The 22031-nt window shown below is 43.3% G+C and overlaps 1 protein-coding gene across 3 annotated transcripts; it reads left to right on the forward strand.

The window, feature by feature from the left end:
* Window positions 1–1702: 1702 nt before the first annotated feature.
* On the forward strand, window positions 1703–21175 carry LOC117886809 (borealin-2-like). 3 transcript variants are annotated; one of them, XM_034788862.1, is made up of 10 exons: window positions 1706–2020; window positions 4671–4799; window positions 7970–8019; window positions 8679–8739; window positions 10739–10806; window positions 11953–12023; window positions 13444–13539; window positions 14836–14965; window positions 17534–17620; window positions 20797–21175. In XM_034788862.1, the coding sequence occupies exons 1-10, from the start codon at window positions 1885–1887 to the stop codon at window positions 20827–20829; spliced, it is 861 nt and encodes a 286-aa protein (XP_034644753.1). In that variant the 5' UTR covers window positions 1706–1884; the 3' UTR covers window positions 20830–21175. The 3 variants fall into 3 exon arrangements, with proteins under 3 accessions (XP_034644754.1, XP_034644753.1, XP_034644752.1); XM_034788861.1 differs by lacking the exon at window positions 20797–21175 and adding an exon at window positions 18578–18865 and having other exon boundaries at window positions 1707–2020; XM_034788863.1 differs by lacking the exons at window positions 17534–17620; window positions 20797–21175 and adding an exon at window positions 18578–18867 and having other exon boundaries at window positions 1703–2020.
* The last annotated feature ends 856 nt before the right edge of the window (window positions 21176–22031 follow it).

A 22031-nucleotide genomic window follows, 5' to 3' on the forward strand; every position in this document is an offset into this window, starting at 1 on the left:
ACTTTTTAATGCATGTTTCTAGGTTTCGTTTACCTACAGGTGCTTCTTAATACTGTATTTAGATTAACTTAGATGTATCCAAGACTTCATAACAATAAAATAGATGTCAGAGATGTGGTAGTATTTAATATTCTGGGTCATTTGAAATCAAATATCCAGTTTGTATGGTGAAATATTTATTAACTCCATGGTCTCTCACTATAATAAATCATTTCATCAACATCATGTATGGTGGATTTCATACTTCCTCAGATACATCATTCAGTGCACTTGTCATAAACTTCAGTTAGCAAAGTTCCCTCTTTTCCATGCACAAAGAGCAGAATTTCACTCCTGTAGATGCCGTTAAGAATTAATTCAAAACTGAAGGGGGCTGATGTCAGAAAATGGTACTGAAGTCAATTGGCAGCCTGCAAAATTGGGCCTATTGATAGAAGAAAAGAAATCTATACAATAATTAATTTAAAAAATACCCTTAAGTACCTTTTTGAAATACAAGACCTGGGCTGCACTGTACTACATATGAAACTGAGAGCAGCAATTAATCTCTAGAGCTGTTCCTGGAGCCAGGGAAGAAAAGGGGGCTAGATCCTTGCAAGTCAGTAAAGGAATCCTACTACTTAAGCAAAAAGCCAGCCCTTATTTCCCTAAATACCTACATGTAAGCCAGCAAGCTATAAAGTCCTTGCCTATCATCCTCTATAGAAGCTCTTCAGGGAAATGTGGCAAGGGCTTTTAGAGCAGTAATTATGTTTATCATCTGTGTGTAGTGGGGTTAGCATAATTCCATGATTCTAATGAATGATTTTCTGAATGAGCAATTTAAACCACATCAGTTAAAGAAATGGGGCATCCTAGTAACACTTACAAATTAACTATATGTAGTTAAGTGTTGATGCTGTAAAAGACAGAAAAAGTTCTCTGCCTTGATCATGCAGTATAATGCGATAGACCCGGTGCATGAGAAGGAAATCCATCTTGGACCCTTTATTTGGATTCCTTTCTAAATCCCTGCTCCAAAGAGCTTAGAATCAAGCTGTTAAGAACATGGTATACTCCAGCCTGCTAAAATAAAACAAACAATTACCTATCTTCCTTTATTCTTCTGTGCTGAGTAAAGAGGAAGCTGCCCTTATTTCTGCAGTTTGAAGTCTATATTTGTAAGCTGATATTAAGTCAAAGAGAGTAGGAGGAAAAGGTCTGGCAAAAGAACTAGGTAAACAAATGTATTAATGGGACCATTGCCTGTGCCCCAAACTCATAACATTAAATAAAAAAGTGTCCAATCACACACTCTTCTTTACAATATGTTTTCAGATTAAAAAACAAAGGTGAGGAGGGTTTATCCCTCCTACTCCTGGGGAGGTGGGTTGATTCCCAGTGTGATCCCTTCTCTGCCCAGGCAGGGGGTGCTCCACAGGGTGACCCCTCCTCGGTCCAGGCAGGCTCCTGACTCCTCCTCAGTCCAGGCAGGGGGCGCTCCCATTGTGTGACCCCCTCCTCTCGGCCCAGACAGGGGGCGCTCCCCTTGTGTGACTCCCTCCTCTTGGCCCAGACAGGGGGCGCTCCCCTTGTGTGACCCCTCCTCTCGGCCCAGACAGGGGGCGCTCCCCTTGTGTGACCCCCTCCTCTCGGCCCAGACAGGGGGCGCTCCCCTTGTGTGACCCCTCCTCGGCCCAGGCAGGGGGCGCTCCCCTTGTGTGACCCCCTCCTCTCGGCCCAGGCAGGGGGCGCTCCCCTTGTGTGACCCCTCCTCGGCCCAGGCAGGGGATGAGCGCAGTGCCGAGCCCCGTGTCCCTGCGTGGGTGTGTCCCGCCGCCGCGGGGGAGGGGAAGGCCGCGGCTATAAGCGTTCCCCGGGCGGGCGGCTCTCACTCTTGCCGCTATGCCGCCGAAGAAGCACCTTGCCGCGGGCAAGAAGCGCAGCGCCGACTCCGGGGTGGAGACAGAGCGGGGCGCGCTGACCCAGGAGCAGAAGGACCAACAGATCAGCCTCTTCCTCAGGGGCTTCAACCAGCAGGGTGAGGAGCTGCCCCGCGCCGGCCCGGCCCCGCCCCGCCCTGCGGCTCCGGCCTGAGCAACGGGCAGCTTGGGGTGGGGGCTGTGCCCAGCGGGGCACTTGGGTTGGGGGCCGAGGCTGGTCAGCTGCCGTGTCCCGGGGGTGGTGGTTGCTGGGCCTTCTCCGTTCCGGGCCCGCGCCTCTCCCGCTGTCCTGGGGGCGGTCGGCAGGTGAGCCTCCGTGCGGAGGGGGCTCCCCGCCGAGGGGCTCCGGGGCGGCCGCTCTCCCGCCACGGACGGGCTGGCGCAGGGTCTGGGACTAAAGCTGCTCACCAGTTATTCGGCTTCCTGGGTGTTGGGTCAAATCTGACACGTCCCCCCGGGCCGCTGCAGGGCCAAGCCGGAGCATGTGGCCTCCCCTCCGCAGAGTAACTCGGGGTGGGGGCGCCGGCCATGGCCCGGTCTGCAGTGTGAGCTGGGCGCCGTGAGGCACAATCACGGTTACTGAGGCTGGTCTCCTGGTGCCAGTTGATTGGCAGTGTGACGGAGGAAGAGGGATATTTATCTCTCACTTACCAAGTGCATCCTTGCTCTCGTGCTGGGATGCTCCCTGTGGTATTCGCACAGAGTGGCCCGCTTCCTATCCTCCGCTACAAAGGGAGGCACATAGCTGAGAAAAACAGCACAACTTCCAGTTAGAAAATACTTCTTAAATGTTTGGTTTTGTTTTCTTTACAATCCCTTCCTAGATGTAGCTAGTGCCTTAGAAGGGGAAATGGAGAAACACTTGAAAGAAAAACACAGTGACAAATGGAAACTCATCATTTAAAAAAAAATGAACAAACATGTGGGCACCAGTAGATAAAGTCTGGATTTGTGCAAACAGGTTGTAGGTAATGGGGTTAGCATCTTCATAGAATTCATGGATCAGTTCATGTTCTTAGGAATGTGGAAACTTTCTATCTGCATTTTCAACTTAAGCATTGGGGCACAGAACTACCCTGTACAACTTCTGTTGGGATGACTATTGTCAGCAGAACTAAAAAATACATGTATTTAAATTTGATTTCTAACTACGTAATCAATGTATTTAAAAAAAAAAAACTGCATGTGACATCAGTCCTGATATGTAAGCCTCCTATTGTCGTTATCAGAGGCAACAAGCTGACTTATTATAGTCTAATTTCAGAGTAACAGCCGTGTTAGTCTGTATCTGCAAAAAGAAGAACAGGAGTACTTGTGGCACCTTAGAGACTAACAAATTTATTAGAGCATAAGCTTTCGTGGACTACAGCCCACTTCTTCGGATGCATATAGAATGGAACATATAATGAGGAGCTATATATACACACATACAGAGAGCATAAACAGGTGGGAGTTGTCTTACCAACTCTGAGAGGCCAATTAATTAAGAGGAAAAAAAACTTTTGAAGTGATAATCAAGCTTCAAAAGTTTTTTTTTTCTCTTAATTAATTGGCCTCTCAGAGTTGGTAAGACAACTCCCACCTGTTTATGCTCTCTGTATGTGTGTATATATAGCTCCTCAATATATGTTCCATTCTATATGCATCCGAAGAAGTGGGCTGTAGTCCACGAAAGCTTATGCTCTAATAAATTTGTTAGTCTCTAAGGTGCCACAAGTACTCCTGTTCTTCTTTTTATTATAGTCTAAGGATTTCTAATGAAATTAGTTGAACTAGACTTCTTGGAACTATTCCATTAAAAATCAACAGAAGCCTTCTAATATTTACTGACCATCTGCTCTGAAACCAATGGGAAATGGCTACTGAAGTCTACATTTGATCAGATCAGTCTGGAAATTCAAGCAGCTTGCAATACAACAATAAAGAAATATAGTTTTGGCAAATGCACAACTTACTAAATGTTAACTTTTGATATTGTAAACTGCCTGTCAAGGCACCTAATGACTAACCACCATTAGCCTTCAAAAGAGGCCAAACTACTAGTTTAAGTTTCTGAACAGCCATAGATTTGTTCGGCACCTTTGAAAAATCACCCCTTAGACTTCCTCCTAGGTATGACACTACAAATTGGTTTGCTAACTCATATGCAGGCAATGATAGCTTTATCATCCCTCTTTAAATAAAGAAATACACTTTATTTACCTGAAATGTTGTTAAACTTAACTTTTCTTCCCTCCACTTAATGGCTAATCTAGGACTTTTCTTTCTGAGAAAGTGTGTGTGTGTGTACATATATATAAAAATAACGTATTGGACTGGGATTTAGAAGATCTGGCTTCAGTTTGTCTTTGTAACCTTGGGCAAGCTGGATAATCTCTCATCTATCTGTAAAAATGGGATGGTATTTCTGTATTTTCCAGGGGTGTCCTGAGGCTTAATTAATAATGGTGAGATGCTTGACTATTAAGGTGATGAGGGCATGTAAGTACCTAAATAAGGATAATGGTAGTTTTAAAATGTTGACTTGTTTACCAGTTTGAGGACACCCAGATTCTAGGAACATGTGGCATTGTATAACTTAAAATCTACTTTGAATTAAGCTGAATTTCTAGTCAAACTGACTGACCCCTGTAAATATATGATCTTAATTCTTTGACTGGAACAAAGGTACTATCCAACAGGCAAACTATTAATGAACTTGGAAGTGTATTGTACACTTAGCAACAGGTTTGTTTTTTTTATTTGAAGCCAAAGAGAATCTTCAAGAAATGAAGAAAGAAATTGATTCACTTTTGCAAACTGCTGAGAAAGCATTTAGAGTGGAGTTATTGAAGATGCCAGTTGCTGTCAGAAAAATGAAAAGAAAAGACTTGCTTAGTAAGTGTGGTTTTCTTGGAATGCATACTTGTAGACAGCAGGATAACACAATCTACTTTCATGTCTTAAGTGTAGCTCTAAACCTCCCTGTAGGCCAGTGTTTCTCAAATGGGTCTGTGGACCCCTTGGGATCCCCGAGGGTACTCCAGAGCTTTCGTTGGGCCCTGCTGATCAACTCCTCCCCTTTCCTCCCAGCGCCTGAATGCCGGGGAACTGCTGTATCTCTGAGGCTGCTGAAGCCAAACCTGGAGATTTTAGGCACTAAAAGTCCAGAGGTGCAGTGGGGGTAAGGCAGGCTCCCTACCTCCCCTGGTGCTGCGCCACTTCTGGAAGCGGCCGGTACGGCCCCTGGGGGAGGGCCAGGGAGTCTCTGCACGCTGCCCCTGGCCGAGCGCTGACTCCACAGCCCCCATTGGCTGGGAACTGTGGCCAATGGGCGCTGCAGGGGCAGTATGTGGAGACCCCTTGACCCTCCTGCCAAGGAGCTGCTGCCAGAGAGATGTACCGAGCGCTTTTGGGAGCCACCGGGGTAAGGTAAGCCCGAGGCCTTGCCAGAGCCCGCACCCCTCACCCCCTCCTGCACTCCAACCCCCTGACCCAGCCCAGAGCCCACACCCAAACTCCCTCCCAGAACCTGCATCTCTCACCCCACTTCCACCCAAATTCCCTCCCAGAGCCTGCACCCCCTCTTGATCCTAACCCCCTGCCCCAGCTGGTGAAAGTGAGTGAGGGTAGGGGAGAGCGAGGGGGGGGGGGATCGAGGAGGGGGGGGCAGGAAGAGTTGGGGTGGGGCCTTGGGGGAAGGGGTGGAGCTTGGGGGGTCCCTGAAAATTTTTAAATCAAAATGGGGGTCCTCAGGTTGCTGAAGTTTGAGAACCGCTATATAGACTGTTATTTGCCTATGACTTTTTGATAAGCTACTTCCTTGATTGAGTCAATTTATTAAATTTTAATTGTGATGCAATCATAGATAAAGACTAGAAATTATTATTATGGTCAGCTAGTCTGACCTGTATAAAACAGGCCATAGATCTTCCCCCCCCAATAACTCCTGCATCAAACCCAGAACTTCTGTGTGAGCTTCTGTATATTAGAAAGACACTTTGTCTAGATTTAAAGACTCCAAGCAATAGAACCCTGTGCTATCAGATCTTCTCACCATGTAAGTAACTAGGCTTAAGACCGTTTTGATTCCAACTTGTACTTATGAACATAAGTGTCAACTCAGTGGGTGATTCGGGCTGGAGCACCCACAGGGAAAAATTGGTGGGCTCCCCGCCCCAGCTCACCTCCGCCTTGCCTCGCCTCGCCTCTTCCCCTGAGTGCTCCGTCCCTGCTTCTCCTCCCAGTGCTTGCCGTCGCAAAACAGCGGCATAACAAGCTGTGGAAGGGAGGAGCAGGAATGTGATGCAATCAGGGGAAGAGGCGGGGCTGGGGTGGGGATTTGGAGAAGAAGTCCAGTGGGGCGGGAGGGGATGGAGTTGGGGCAGGGAATTTGGGGAAGGGGTTGGAATGGGGGTGGGGCAGAGGCAGGAGAGGGCAGGGCAGGGGTGGAGTTGGGGCGGTGGGGGGCGCAAGCACCCACTGGTGCCAGGAGAAGTTGGTGCCTATGCTTATGAAATAATAGCAGCAATTCAATCTGTGACAAACAGCAGTAATTTGCTGTTATAGGAATATTGGTTTCAGAAGTTTCTCTTCCCAAGTGAAACTCTTATATGGGACCAAATAAAGACCAAAACAGGATATGCTTATGGAATCAAGGTTAATCAAAGTGGATTTGGATGCCTAGCTTCTGCTAAAATCCTAGTCTAAAGTAGTTATAACTGTGACTAGCGCCTTAAATGTAAACTTCTCTTCCCTTTCCTTTCAGTTACAAACCATGTTTTGTGGGACTATACTTAGCTCCTTTAGAGGTATCAGCACCCTAGAGTAGTGGGGAAAGCTGGTATCTGAGCTGTTGGCCTTCAGAATTCAAGGAATCCTGAAACGACGGGCTTCTCCAGATATTGAATTAGTATATGGCATATTGGGGTGTAAATCTACAGTGCACAAGCTTTCCACACACTAACTGTCCATGTGCACCCTGTTGCTGTACACCAAAAGTACCAAAGTGCACTTTAACCTACTCCAGTGCAGCAGCAGGGTCCACATGGACGGTTAGTGCATGGCATGTTAGTGCTCTGTGGATTCACACCCCAGCTTGCTGTGCATTCTCTCCACCGAGACGAGCCCTAAAACTCTCTTACAGGGCTTGAAATGGTACAAATGACATACCACTCCAGTCAAGGTCAATTTTCTGCATCAGTTGTACACCACAACTTTCTCCCCAGCTGCATAACTTGTTCTCTTCCAGGCTCTCTCCTTCATCTAGAACAGGGATGGGCAAACTACAACCCGGGGGCCTCATCCAGCCCTCCAGATGATTTAATCCGGCCCTCGAGCTCCCGCTGGGCAGCGGGATCCAGGGTTTGACCCACTCTGGCACTTCAGCCGGGGAGTGGGAACGGGGGCTGGCCCCACTCTATGTGGCTTCTGGAAGCAGCAGCATGTCCCCTCTCCAGCCCCTACACATAGGGGCAGCCAGGGGTCTCTGCATGCTGCTCCTGCCCCAAGTGCTGCCCCCGCAGCTCCCATTGGCCAGGGACTGTGGCGAATGGGAGCTGCAGGGGCGGCACCTGCGGACGGGGCAGCGTGCAGAGTCACCTGGCCCGCGCCTCTGTGTAGGAGGCGGAGGGAGCACATACCGCTGCTTCTGGGAGCTGCTTGAGGTAAGCACTGCCCGGAGCCTGCACCTCTGACCCTGTCCCATGCCCCAACCCCCTTCCCCAGCCCTGATCCCCCTCCTGTTCTCCAAACCCCTGTGTCCCAGGCTGGAGCAGCCTCCTGCACCTCCAACCCTTCAGCCCCATCCCAGAGCCCTCAGCCCCAGCTGGAGCCCTCCCCCCAGCCCAGAGCCCCCTCCCAGAGCCCTCACCCCCTCCTGCACCCCAACCCCCAATTTTGTGAGCATTCGTGGCTTGCCATACAATTTCCATACCCAGATGTGGCCCTTGGGCCAAAAAGTTTGCCCATCCCTAATCTAGAAGCACATGGACCATAGTTAAGCAAATAGTAGTTACTGTAAACAGGATATGTTTTTTTGTTTGTTTGTTCTTTTTCTTGTGTAACAGACCTGCAAGGAGGAGAGGAAGCTGCTGTTGTAGCTGCCGCTGTTGTAGCGGTAAGTGTTTGTAAATTGTAGCAGAACTTTTTTTTTTTTTTTTTTTAAGAATATCAGGGTTGGAAGGGACCTCAGGAGATCATCTAGTCCAACCCCCTGCTCAAAGCAGGACCAATCCCCAATTAAATCATCCAACAAATTTTTGCCCCATATCCCTAAATGGCCCCCTCAAGGATTGAACTCACAACCCGAGGTTTAGCAGGCCAATGCTCAAACCACTGAGCTATCCCTCCCCATCCCTCCATTTCCTTTAAAAATGGAAAATCTGACAACACAAAGGAACTTTAATAGGAATATTTTTTGCTATTAGCTTAATTTAAGAAAAAAAAATGCCACACAAAAATACATGGCAGGAGACAATAGCCTATAATAATGTGAAACTACTGCACATTGTCTCTGACACTTTTAGGGTAACTTACAGATATTGTTGCCACAACTTCAAGTTTAGTTATTCACTCCCATTCTGTCTTGTGCATGTGACTGAAAATGGATTTGCTAAACATCATCTTTACCTCATGCTGGAAACTGTCTCTGAAAACACCTTGTATCACTTTACTTTACGAACTTAGTCACCCTCTCCCCTAGGCTAACATAAATATGTATCTTGGGGAAATTTACTGATTGTACAGATCTCACTTTGTTTTTTAAATATCTTCTAGAATGACTGCTCTGTAGAGGACATTCCAAATACCAGGCTGGTGAGGAATTGCAGCAAAAGAGGTGAATGATTTCATGACATGGACTTCCAGTATCAGATCTATTTTTTTTATTATTATTAATGGTATGAATTTAGTGACTGCAAAAGAAGTATTGTTGTTAAAACTCCCTTTTGGTACTCTGAGTATATAATTTATTACAGTGAAGCCTACATAAGAACAGCCATACTAGGTCAGACCAAAGGTCCATCTAGCAGAGTATCCTTTCTTTCGACAGTGGCCAAAGCCAGGTGCTTCAGAGGGAATGAACAGAACAGGTAATCATGAAGTGATCCATCCCCTGTTGCCCATTCCCAGCTTCTGGCATACGGAGGCTAGGGACACCATTCCTACCCATCCTGGCTAATAGTCATTGATGGACCTATCCTCCATGAATTTATCTAGTTCTGTTTTGAACCCTGTTAGCCTTGACTGTAACAACATCCTCTGGCAAAGAGTTCCACAGGTTGTGCGTTGTGTGAAGAAATACTTCCTTTTGTTTGTTTTTTAAACCTGCTGCCTATTAATTTCATTTGGTTAACCCTAGTTCTTGTGTTTGAGAAGGAGCAAATAACCCTTTCTTCTTCACTTTTTACACACCAGTCATGATTTTATAGACCTCTATCATATCCTTCCCTGAGTCGTCTCTTTTCCAAGCCAAAAAGTTCCAGCCTTATTAGAAGTCCCAACAGATATTCGGGAGTGCAGGAAGGGGGAGGCAGAGTGGTGCAGCATTGTGTTGGGCGCGGTAAATATATCTACTAAGAGATTACAATCTGAATAAAGGGTGGAAGGGAACACAGAGGTGAAGTGAGTTTCCCAAGGTCACAAAAGTCAGTGGCAGAGCTGGGAGTAGAATGCAAGTCTCCTGGGGAATCCCATTCCAGTCACCTATCTAATGGACCCATAGGCACCGACTCCGTGGGTACTCCAGGGCTGGAGTACCCATGGGGAAAAATTGGTGGGTGCTTTGCACCCACCGGCAGCCAAGCTCCCTGCCCCCACTCACCTTGCCTCCACCTCCTCCCCTGAGCGCACCGCATCCCCGCTTCTCCCATCGCTTGCTGCTGTGAAACAGCTGTTTCATGGCATAACAAGCTCTGGGAGGGAGGAGGAAGGAGCGGGAACACAACGTGCTCAGGGGAAGAGGTGGGGCCGGGGATTTAGGGAGCGGGTGGAGTTGGGGCGGGGACTTTGGGGAAGGGGTTGGAATGGGGGTGGGAGGGTGTGGGAATAGGGGTGGAGTTGGGGCAAGGCTGGGTTGGGGCGCCAGCAGAAGCCGGCGCCTATGGATGGACCACTGTCTGTAAAAGAATAAGTGATCACTCTGTATCTGACCTATCAGTCCTCATCCTCAAAGGAAACCTGCACGCTTAAAAGGTGAGTTTGGGAGTTTACATTCATAATCTTAAGACCATGATTTTTAGTGTCTAGCAAAGACGTTGGATTTATGGCTTATTACAACAATCTATACCCTACTTAACCCCCTTTTGTCCTCTGATTATAAGGGTGTTAATGGGCCACTTCACCTTGAATGGTCCCTTAGAATATGTACTAACTACTTACGCTAAACTGTCTGACCTTGTATTTAGCTGTGACACTCTTAGTACTTTTCTCAGACCTGAGCTCTTTGAAACCTTGTCTCTCCACCAACCAAAGTTGGTCCACCTCATCTCTTTAATCTCAGAACAGGTGCTGAAGAAACAGTGCACCTCTGTCACAGTGGTCTGAACCTACTCTGGAGGGGGTCACTTCTAAGGGTGAGAGGGGTATCCTTGGCATCCCAGATATGTCAGTGAGGGTGGCAATCCACATATAGTAGTTATGATGTTGAGCACACTTGCAATCCACCTAAGCATTGAACTGAGTGCCAAATGGCCATCAAATGGTGGAATCAATTGCTATTTGTCTACTAACAGTCAATGTAGAGCTAAATGGACTTGTCATTGTGCCCATCACTGCAGCTATTAATATTCTATGTATTTCTAATCCACTTTGAATTGTCTTTTTTTTTTTTTTTGTAGTTAAGGTAACTACAATTGTTGAATATAAAGATGAGGAGACTGTGCCTGCCAAGAAAGCATCTCAAAAGGTATGTGTTCAAGGAAAATAACCAGGGCTAGATCTGTCCTGAAACCTGAGGCTACCTCAGTTGGTCCCTGGTCAGTTGCCTGCTTGTCATCTTAAAATAAACTATTTGAAAAAAAGAAAAAAAGTATGAACTATTGTTCTCAATTCAGAATTAGCTGCGGTCCAATATGCTTATTTTAATTAATTAAATTTAATATAAAATCCTATTGTGAACTAGTTTTGTAGTCAACAGATAATGAATTAATAAAAGTATGTACAACAATCATTTGCTGTAAATTCAGCACTATTTTTTAAGTTTCCTCCTGAAATTGAGTAACTCTTTGGTAAGGTATCAGAGGGGTAGCTGTGTTAGTCTGAATCTGTAAAAAGCAACAGAGGGTCCTGTGGCACCTTTGAGACTAACAGAAGTATTGGGAGCATAAGCTTTCGTGGGTAAGAACCTCACTTCTTCAGATGTAAGTAATGGAAATCTCCAGAGGCAGGTATAAATCAGTATGGAGATAACGAGGTTAGTTCCCAATACTTCTGTTAGTCTCAAAGGTGCCACAGGACCCTCTGTTGCTCTTTGGTAAGGGTCCATCCTGCTGAATCATTAGAGGATATGGTGGGACTTTAAAGTCCCTAACTTGATTTTTCTGTTTGTTTGATGCCCACCTTGTGTTCAGTAGATAGCTCCCCATATTTGAATGGGTTGTTTTTAGAGACCAACAGTGATTAAAAAGCATTGCATCTGCATCAACTTATCCAATCTTAACTCTGTCTCACAACTCAGTGACTTGATTTTGCTCAATGACTTGCAAGTTTCAACTGGGCATTATGACATGGGTCTTCTCCCCCACATCCAGCAAAAGACTTGATCTAGTGGTACAAGCATGTGTGTAGATGTGCCAAAATGGCTCTTTCAAAAACAGTGTTATGTGGTGTACTGACCTGTCAGGACAAGCAAGACAGTAAACCATTCTGTACAATGAAGCCATAACATAGGGATTTCATGTTCCTCAGTTTACTCATCTGTAAAGTGAGTATAATTCCCTATTCAACATGGGTTTTAGGAGATTTAAGTCTTCATCATCTGAAAGTCTCAGTCCTATTCATTTAATGTCATTTATTCTAACAATGCTTAATTTTTTTATTTATTTGTTTTAAGGTGTCCAAAACAAAATCACTGGTTTCTTTAGCTTCTGGCACACATCTCAAAGAAAACCACTCTCTTTCTAGGTATGACTATGATCTATAGTAGTTTTTGTAATTTTTTTGGACTGAGTAGCTTTTCAAAGAATTCACCGTGATTTTTAACTCTGCTAAGAAGAAAGCATTTAATGAACATTACACAAGCTGGATCAGATTTTATGTGATTTACTCTACTGAAGTAAATTTTAATCAGATAACTTCCGCCTCTTCTTCCCTTCTCTCCCCTGACCCCCATGGGGTGGCTGCTAACGGGATATAGTGCAATCCATTTGAATGTATACACTTGTGCATCCAATTGTGTGTGTAATATAAAAATATCTAGTTAATCTTTAATTGCAGACAATGTTTAATGGAGGAAAGTAGCCTTTAGGTAACCTGACATGCTTCAGTTAACAAGAATAACAAACTATACAGTAATACTTCTGCTAATTTTAACATCTGAAAGGGATTTGCATCAATATCCGTAGTGGAATATCTATTTGAGCTACTTATAGCAAAGATGAGCTGGAGTCTACTCTTTGATTTGTGAGTCAGAGGAACTGATGTCTCCAGTCAAATAGGTATAAAAATCTGTGCAATTATGTATTGCAACTGTTCACTTTTTAAGAATCTGAACATGTCTACTAGTTCAACATACACCTTCTATCCTCTTCTAAAGTGTATTCTAGATGTTGAATCAACTCATACTGTACATGAGAAGAAAACTAGAAAGCCTTAACTAGGTTTAGTTATTCAGACTCCTAATTTAGGATTACAGATAATCTTCAAATCCACAAAATTGACCTGTAAAACTAGTCAGCTCCTTGGATAGGCAAAACCTGTTGTATCAGTCTCTGGTGCATGGCTTTTCCCTAATGTTCAGTAGCATTTTGCTCACACCAGGTCCTGAAGCTAACTCTCTCTCAATTGTGTGTGTGGGGAGGGCTTCAATCCCTAGCTCTAAAACAATCTTTATGCGCCCATTAGGATCCAAAACTGGAAGTGGCTGTTCTCTGGCTCTGGTTCGGATGTGGCCTCTCAATAATTCTTGTGAGAACTGATCGTAGGAAAAACTCCCTCCACTTTTGATTAAAATTGCCAGGAGACTGAATAGGAACCTTCGCTTAACTGTGTCCAGATCACTGTGCTCTCTCAGCCAGTTTCTAATACAAATAATCCTATATTGCTTCTAGCCCCCTCTACTTGCATAGGCTAGATTCTGGTGGATGATATCTTACTGTGTAAAGGACTTTACCATTGCTGTGCATCCCCACCCTGCCGTGTTGTGTTTTTTTTTTTTTTTTTTATTATTTTAAAGCAACACTAACTAGATAACTACAAAGTACTGTAACATTGTCTAACTTACCAGTCTTCTGCTTAGGGAATTTTAAAATATCTGCTTCGTAACTGGAATTCTCTAGACTAAAAGTACTGTACCGTGTAAAAGCAAATGCTGTTTTTCTGGCAGATCTGCATGCTCTACTCCAAATGTGAGGCATTTTAAGGCTCCTACATCTGATCGCACAGCTGCAAACTATAAATCTGCTCCACGTGTTTCTAGAAGGTAGGCCTTTCAGGTCATAGCACAACTGATCTCTTTTCTTTTTAAACTCTTACTACCATACATATCTGGATACCAAATAAGGAATGCTCCTTTGAACAAGACAGTGTGAAGATCTTTGTAAATACAGTGTCTACCACTGTAGGATTTTAGGAAAGGAAGGTGGCTTCTATCTGTAAAAGGGTTCCTGTTCATGGAGGAGGGTTGGGGAAGAGACTGAAGTGGATACAGTTTATACTTGTGCTGAAATTCTGGAGGTACTGGCTATGTTTTCATAGTTAACCTTAACTTCTGAAGTTGGCTTAATGGGGCGCCAACTACTAGCTTTCTCTACGTGTTGACTATAGTTTACAGAAACACAGCGGTTTAGAAACAAGTTTTCAGCACTCTAATTTAGCTGAAATAATTCACTCTTGGTTGAAAGTACTTGCAACATTTAGTATAAATTCATACAAATACTTCTAATAGGTTAAACTATACATTGTAGCTGGAAAGATTCTTAAAACTGGTAATTCTGAACTTGCTTCTGGCAAACACAACCTGCTGAATGAAGTGAAATCCTTTACAGTAAGATAGCTAAAATCAGCCCTGAAGCCACAAAGTGGTTCACAGCATTACCCTGGCCTGCTATTATGCCATTGTGTCAAGCGTCTCTCTTTCAGGTTAAAGATGCCTAAAACATTATACTTGCTCTCAAATATTGGAGCCTGCCTTTGACTACAGTACAAAATAATTTTAAATACAAGGGAAATATAGGAATTCCATGTCAGACCTGTCATCCACCTACTCCAGTCTCCTGCCTCTGAAAGTAGCCAACATCAGATGCTTCAGAGGAAGGTGCAAGAAACCCTGCAGTAGTACAGTCCTGGATAATCTGTTGCTAACGAGTCTTTTCCTACACCCTCATAATTAAATTGGCTTACTCACCCTAAAGCATCAGTTTGTGTTAGTGTTCACTGTGATAACTGGAGACTGTTCTTCTCCATGTAAATGTCCAATCCCAACTGAAGATTGATCATTGGCTTAGAATTTCTCAGTTGTATTGCACTCTGCCAGAATGGCAAAATATTACCTGGTGGTGCCAATAAACACTACCACCTTCAAGATGTTAAGATGTTTGGGTTTTCTTTAGTGTTGGTTCTAAATGGTTTGTAGAACAAAGTAGAAAATGAGCATCCATTAAGTGCACCAATTACGAAGCTGGCTGTTACTGAATCACATTGGCTCTAATGGCTCTCGGTAGGACATGAATATGCAATTTATTGGAAGTGAAATTCTGTTCTTGTATTCCACTTCTAGATTACCACAAATGGCTGTCTCAAGAACTGTACCTATGAGAGAAAAAGTCCAAGCCATGTCACTAAGAAGTAACTCAGTGCCTCGGGAAAAAGCTGTTCCATTTGTTAATATACCTCTGGCTGATGGAAAGGTAGTAAACCTTAACTTTTCAGTTTCACTTGCTTTAGATGAATCTGTCTCTGGCAAATATATAAACAAAGGGGTATCTGGAAAATATTTTTTTCCTGTCTTTGCCAGCAGTAGTAGTTGCTACAGTTAAGTGAGCAGCTTGTAAACAAAATGTCTCTTCAAAATGGTCACTTTCTGAAGTGAACATTTCTATTAACTTTCCATATTATAACAACGTAAGAATGGCCATACTGGGTCTGACCAAAGGTCCATCTAGTCCAGTATCCGGTCTTCTGACAGTGGCCAATGCCAGGTGCCCCAGAGGGAATGAATAGAACAGGTAATCATCAAGTGATCCATCCCCTGTTGCCTGTTCCCAGCTTCTGGCAAACAGAGCTTAGGGACATCATCTTGGCTAATAGCCATTGTTGGACCTATCCTCCATGAATTTATCCAGTTCTTTTTTTGAACCCTGTTATAGTCTTGGCCTTCACAACATCCTCTGGCAAAGAGTTCCATAGGTTGACTGTGCATTGTGTGAAGAAATACTTCCTTTTGTTTGTTTTAAACCTGCTGCTATTAATTTAATTTGGTGACCCCTAGTTCTTGTGTTAGAGGAAGGAGTAAATAGCACTTCCTTATTTACTTTCTCCACACCAGTCATGATTTTATAGACCTTTATCATACCCCCCCCAGACATCTTTTTTTATCCAAGCTTAAAAGTCCCAGTCTTATTAATCGCTCCTCATATGGCAGCAGTTCCATACCCCTAATCATTTTTGTTGCCCTTTTCTGTACCTCTTCCAATTCCAATATCTTTTTTTGAGATGGGATGACCACATCTGCATGCAGTATTCAAGATGTGGACATTCCATCGATTTATAGAGAGGCAATATGATATGTTCTGTCTTATTAGCTACACCTTTCTTAATGATTCCCAACAATGTTAGCTTTTTTTGACTGCTGCTGCACATTGAGTGTATGTTTTCAGAGAACTATCCATAATGACGCTAAGATCTTTGAGTGGTAACAGCTAAATGTTGCATTAGTGTCAGTCTAGTAAATGACTTAGAATCTTGTCCGAACACTTGGACATATGATGAAGGTTTCTAGGTATCATACCAATGACTATGCTGACCAGGACTAGTGAGGTGAAATAAGCATTTGACATACAGTAACTCCTCACTTAACGTTGTAATTATGTTCCTGAAAAATGTGACTTTAAGCAAAACGATGTTAAGTGACTCCAATTACATAAGAATTAATGTAAATGAGGGGGTTAGGTTCCAGGGAATTTTTTTCACCAGACAAGACTATCTTATATACACACACACAATATAAGTTTTAAACCATTTAATATTGGTACACAGTAATGATGATTGTGAAGGTTGGTTGAGGTGGAGGAGTCAGAGGGCGGGATATTTTCCAGGAAATGCCTTCCTGATAAATGATGAACTAGCAATTTGCTGAGCCTTCAGGGGTTAACTCTCACGGTCTACAAGGCAGCAGGAATGGAGGGAGGGGAGAGAGGATTGCCCACACAGAGACACAGAGTGTGTGAGAGAGATGCGCATTTCCCCTTTAAGTACACTGCCTTGTTAATTAGATCAGCTTGCTGAGACCGCAGCTGCCAGCAAGCTTCCTCTGTCCTGAGTCCTGTGGTGTCCCCCTCTGCTCTATGGAAGATGGGGTAAGTGGGGTGCAGGAGCAGGGGGACACCATGACATTAGCCCCCCTCTTCCTTCCCTCCCCCTGCACAGCAAGCTGGAGTCTCAGGGAGCAGTTCCAAGGCAGAGGGCAGGAGCAGCACATGGCAGTGGGGGGAGGGACAGCTGCAATTGCTAGCCTGCTGGGCAGCTGCTGCACAGGGAACTTAAGGGAGGGGGGAGCTCATAGGGGGGGCTGCCAGTCCACCCTGGTTCCAAGCCCCCACCAGCTAGCTGCAACGGGCTGCTCTTCCTGCAAGCAGTGGACAAAGCAGGCAGTTGCCAAACAACATTAGAAGGGAGCATTGCACAACTTTAAACAAGCATGTTCCCTAATTGATCAGCAATGAAACAACGTTAACTGGGACGATTTTAAGTGAGGAGTTACTGTGTTTCCCCTACGCCTTCACTAGACTGTACAGTCTAAAATAACTGAATTTGGGCTAAAGAAACTTCTGTGAATTACTTGTTTCAGTCTGCACTACTGCTGACTTTGAAAGATGGGATTCTGGCTGTGAAAGTTGATGGATGTTGGTTAGCTAACAAGACTGACACCTCACTGTGCCCTGGGTGTGCTGAGAACTCTTGTTTCTTGAATTATTTCCACTTAGATTTGGCTCCTTGACCAGGAGTAACTCTAGTTTAATGGGCCATTATCTTGTGTTCAGGATGTCAGTCATAACTAAAGCCAGTGATAAGTTGGAAGGAGACATGTGCAGACTAACACTTTTTGGGCAGAATGTTTTTTTTTTAGCCAATAAAGCTGTTAAACATATGCCTCAACTCAACTTCAGTGCATGGTTGTAAGAAAAACGGATATGGTGATTCACGTGAAACATGCTGAATAGTTTTATCTCAATTAATCACTTTGTGATTATGCTCAGACTCTCTGTTCTGCTGGTGAAGACCTCCATAACATCAATGTTGAGTTGCTTAATGATGACACAGTTCAGCATATTCATAATCTAGTGGTAAGTTTACAGAACCAGTAATTTGTAAATAGTCTAAGATGGCACAGAAGTCCTGGCACTTAGTCTTCAAATCATCTATGCAAGGAGCAAACTATTTCTAGTAAGGGAGAAATGTTGCTTCAACTTTAACTTACTTGAAGCAACATTCCTCCTTTACTAGGAAGAGACAGCCTTTGTTTAGGTCTATTTTATTGAATCCTGTCAGTGACATAGACTTCTGCCCTTTCTTTAGAAGCATTCTTCTCCTCCTCATGTCTGTCTGCCGGCCGTGTGAGGAAACTCTGCTTTTCTCACTAATATCCGTGACTCAATCTGCAAATCAAAACAGACAGCAAGTTTCACATCATGTATACTGATGGAGGAAATTGTACCTCACTCTGTGAATAAGAACTATAGGGGTCCTATCAAATCTGTACTAAGCTTGGACAATAACTCCTTCCCCTATATTATAAAGGTGTGCTTATATACCCCTCTCCAGGAGATAAATTGTACTCTGCTGCTAAACATCACTACTAATTTTATGCCAGCTAGTGGCCCTCTTCCAAGCGGTTATTGTAACAGGGAGTCTAAGATCTGGCTAATATGTAATATTAGAAATACAGTTGAAATATCCATAGTTATAAGTAGGTAATGAGTATTATATGGAAAAGTGACCCACCCTTGTAGGTGGTGGGACCTTACCTTAAGTTATATGAATTATAGCAGACTGAAGATTTGACAGCTACAATATGGCATGCCTCTGCCTCTATTGCAAGCACAGGGTGGGGAGGCATTTCTAAAAAGCTAAATACCGGGCAGCAGCTAGATTATTCTGCCCTCTCTGCTAATCTGTATGTTATCCTACTACTCTACTGCTGAAGATTTGCTTCTCAATTTAGCTGCCTTGCAGAGTTTAAACAACTCTAGTTTTAATGTCTGCCAATAAAATTGGTCTAAAATGGCTTTCTTTCCCCCCAGAGCCAGTTGACTGTTTTATGTGGAAAAGCAACAGTTAAACCAAGTTAATGGAGTCTACGTGTATATCTTGTGTTCTCTCTGTTGTGTATTATATAAATATTCTGTGCAATTACCACTTGTCTGTTTTAAATGTTGACATGGAACTTAATATCTTTTTAATAAAGTTTTATACTGCATATTTAACTTTCTATGTATAGAAAGACTTAATGATCACATTGCTGTAAAATTTGTATGTTTTTTACAAGCTCAAAGCCATGTTACCAGTTGCTTCCTTAACTGAAAGATAAGACTGCTTCCTATTCATGTTAGTTTAAAGAAGGGACAACTTGGTATCCTTTCCAGATTGCTAATCTCTATTTTTGATCTCCTGTGCTCAGTAAAATATACATAGGACTATACAGTAAAATACATCTGTTCTATCCGAACTATTTCCCATCGTTCTGAAGTTGTGTAGCATTAGTGCTAAGCACCAATTCAAGATGATGCAAGGTGATATAAACTCATTCGTTTAGACCTACTTAGACCAATCTATGTGAAAGTCTCATTTGTAATGTGTATACTGGGATGGGCAGTGAGGGTGTAAGGTAAATTAAAGAAGGGTAGAAGTCACTCTAAACTCTCCTGTTAGGCTGTCTTGGTATTTCTGTAGTCTAGCCCATAGTCACGTGACTAAGACCAGGCTACACTCTGAGTAAAACCCTAAGTTAAATGAAAGGCATTCGGGCTCAACTGTATCAGATAAGTTTCTCACTAGGCTTCCCTAAATTCATCTTTGCAGCTCTCCTAAAGTTTTCAGTTTCAAAACTCATTGATGCAGCACTCTGAAGCTTCAGTTGTGTGTACTATGTTGACACAAGTTGCCAGTACTTTATCTTGTAACCGTTATGGGGTGAATAAGCCTAGAATTAATCAACAGGATCTCCTCAACCACTTCAGGTTTCCCTCTTGATCCAAAGAAGAGTTGTCCCTAGCAATCTTGATTATAAGAAGCCTCCATATTCAAGGAAGCTCTTCAGATTCATAAGGTTGTTTCTTATCTTTTTTTTTTTTTTTTCCTCCCTGACATCAAGCTATTGGATAACTAGGAGGGCAATAGTGTAAAACTAGTACTGGATTGTTTAGCAGTTCAAGAGTAAAAAATAGCAACCTTCTGGATAGTTACTTTGACAATCTATATATGTTAAAACCTTCCACTTCATTTGACTTTCAACCAATTTTTTTTGCATAGTTGGCCATCACTTCCATTCATGTTTGGAGCATAACTTACAGAAGCATGATCTACTAGCTAAACTTTAGTGTTGCTTCTTACAACAACCTAAGCTGCTGAGATGAGCTTGGCCTCAACACAAGGGTCTGTGTTGGAATAAGAGAGGGACTGCAGCCTGATCAGTCTCATGAGAACTCCAGTGGTTCACTTACACTTCCCTTTGCTTTTAGCAAGGGTCCTGTGTTGGCTTTTTACTCTGGTTTCCCTTAAATGTACAGTTATTCTGCATGTTTTCTACAGTAATTCCTTCACTGGAAATAACCATAGATTTAAGTATGGTGAGAGGCAAAGCTGTGCTGATGGAGTAGTGCTTTAAAACTAGGGGACTTTCCTAGTACTTTGCCTCTGTACAGACCTAGTGCTCCTCATGGCAATCTCTTCCTCTAGTGGGAGAGGATTACGAGTGGAAAGGCTGAGCAACTTTATCTTTAAGAGCATAGGAAATTTTGTCACATTACCTCTTAGTGCAGCTTTTGACACTTGTGTGTCACTAGTGACCCTTTCCCCCTAGAATCTTTACTTAAGAGGCATCTGCTTTGTCTGTCATAAAACTATGTACATAACAACTTCCCCTTCTGGTTACATGTTCCAGTTAAAGAAACTAGATAATTTTACAGTGTAGAAAATAGCGATGAAAATAAGGCAATTATAATCAAAGGGAAACAGTCTTTGCACACTCTCAAACACTAACAAAAGAGAATGTTGGGAAGTTAATGAGAATATAAAAAATTGTATTCTCGCTGTTAGGTTGGGTGTGATTACCATGGCATTAGGGGGAAGAGTTGGTTCATTTATTATCAGAGTTTATGTTCTCCTCCTGAGTCTCAGGAAAGTTTGCAAGAGCTTCAACCTTGGCCATATAGTTCCTAGAGTTAGTGGTGACAGACTCTGTGTTACTATTTCATTCCTTTTAAGGGTAGTTTTCTCATACCTTTTGTCTTTCCATTCTGAGGGCTTGTCTACACATGGAGATTTTCCTGATTAACCCTGTAGGTGGACACTCTTACTCTGGGAATAAATGAGGAACAAGTCCAGCTGCAGACAAGACCTAAGGTAAAAGTGGGGGAAGTCAGAATTTTGGTATTTGTGAGCTGTCAAAACAATCCTACAGCTAGTGGCTGCCACATTCAATACTAGTACAAACCAACTGTCCATATCCTGATTTCTAAGACCCTCCACAAGATGATCCAAGCCATGTCAATAATGCCATCTCCTCCACCTTAACAAGAAGCATATAACTGTCCACAGATGTATGAAACTAGGTTGCAGCTTTCTCTGTAGCTGTTCTACAGCTGTGGAAGTTCTGAGAAGATATTACCACACATCTTGCCATTAATTTCAGAAATGCAAGACCTCCTTTTTCTTATCTATTCCAGAAATTGCAGCCCTACTATGTGGTGGTAGTAGGGTAATGCAGGAGGGGGAAGAGGAAGATGAATTAAAAAAAAATCCTTATGCTCACAGAGGGATGGGAAAGGAGTTACAGTGAGTAGCTAGAACAGCTCAATTTTGATCAGTCATGATAAGCTCCTAGGTGCTCAAATACCTGCAGTAATATACAGTGTACATGAGTAAAGTAAAATAACTATACAACATTTACCAGAATATTCTTTAAAATGTTTCCTTAGGTTGACAGAAGCTTTTAATCCCTCTGTATGGGGTGGCAATACACTAAACCCTGGTCTACGCTAGGAACTTGCATCAGCGTAGTTTTCTCTGTGTGAAAAATCCACAGGACTGAGATACAGCTATACTGCTGTAAATTCCTAATGCAGACATTAGGTCAACAGAAGAATTCTTCTGTTGGCATAGGTGCTGCCTAGTAGGGAAGTGGATTACCTATGCTGATGGGAGAAGCTCTTGTGTTGGCATAGTTAATGTCTACACTCAAAGGTTATATCAAGGTGCAGCTGCAGCATTTTTAAGTGTAGACATACACTTGTGGTCTAGACATAGTGAGGGTGTTTATGACAGCTGGGCAAGATAAAGATGAATAACTTGGCATGGATGGCGAGTAGGTACATACAATCTATGCTGTTTAATCATAGTGGACCCAAATTGTCATAAAGTGACATTATCATGCTTGTTAGGATAATTTATCCTACAACACTTAGTGCTTATCTTTAACAAGTCATTACCCAAATCCATATAACCAAAATGCTGTACAATTGTTGCTAGGGAAGTATA

This window comes from Trachemys scripta, chromosome 13, assembly GCF_013100865.1.
Source record: "Trachemys scripta elegans isolate TJP31775 chromosome 13, CAS_Tse_1.0, whole genome shotgun sequence".
In the NCBI taxonomy this organism is placed as follows: Eukaryota; Metazoa; Chordata; order Testudines; family Emydidae; genus Trachemys; species Trachemys scripta.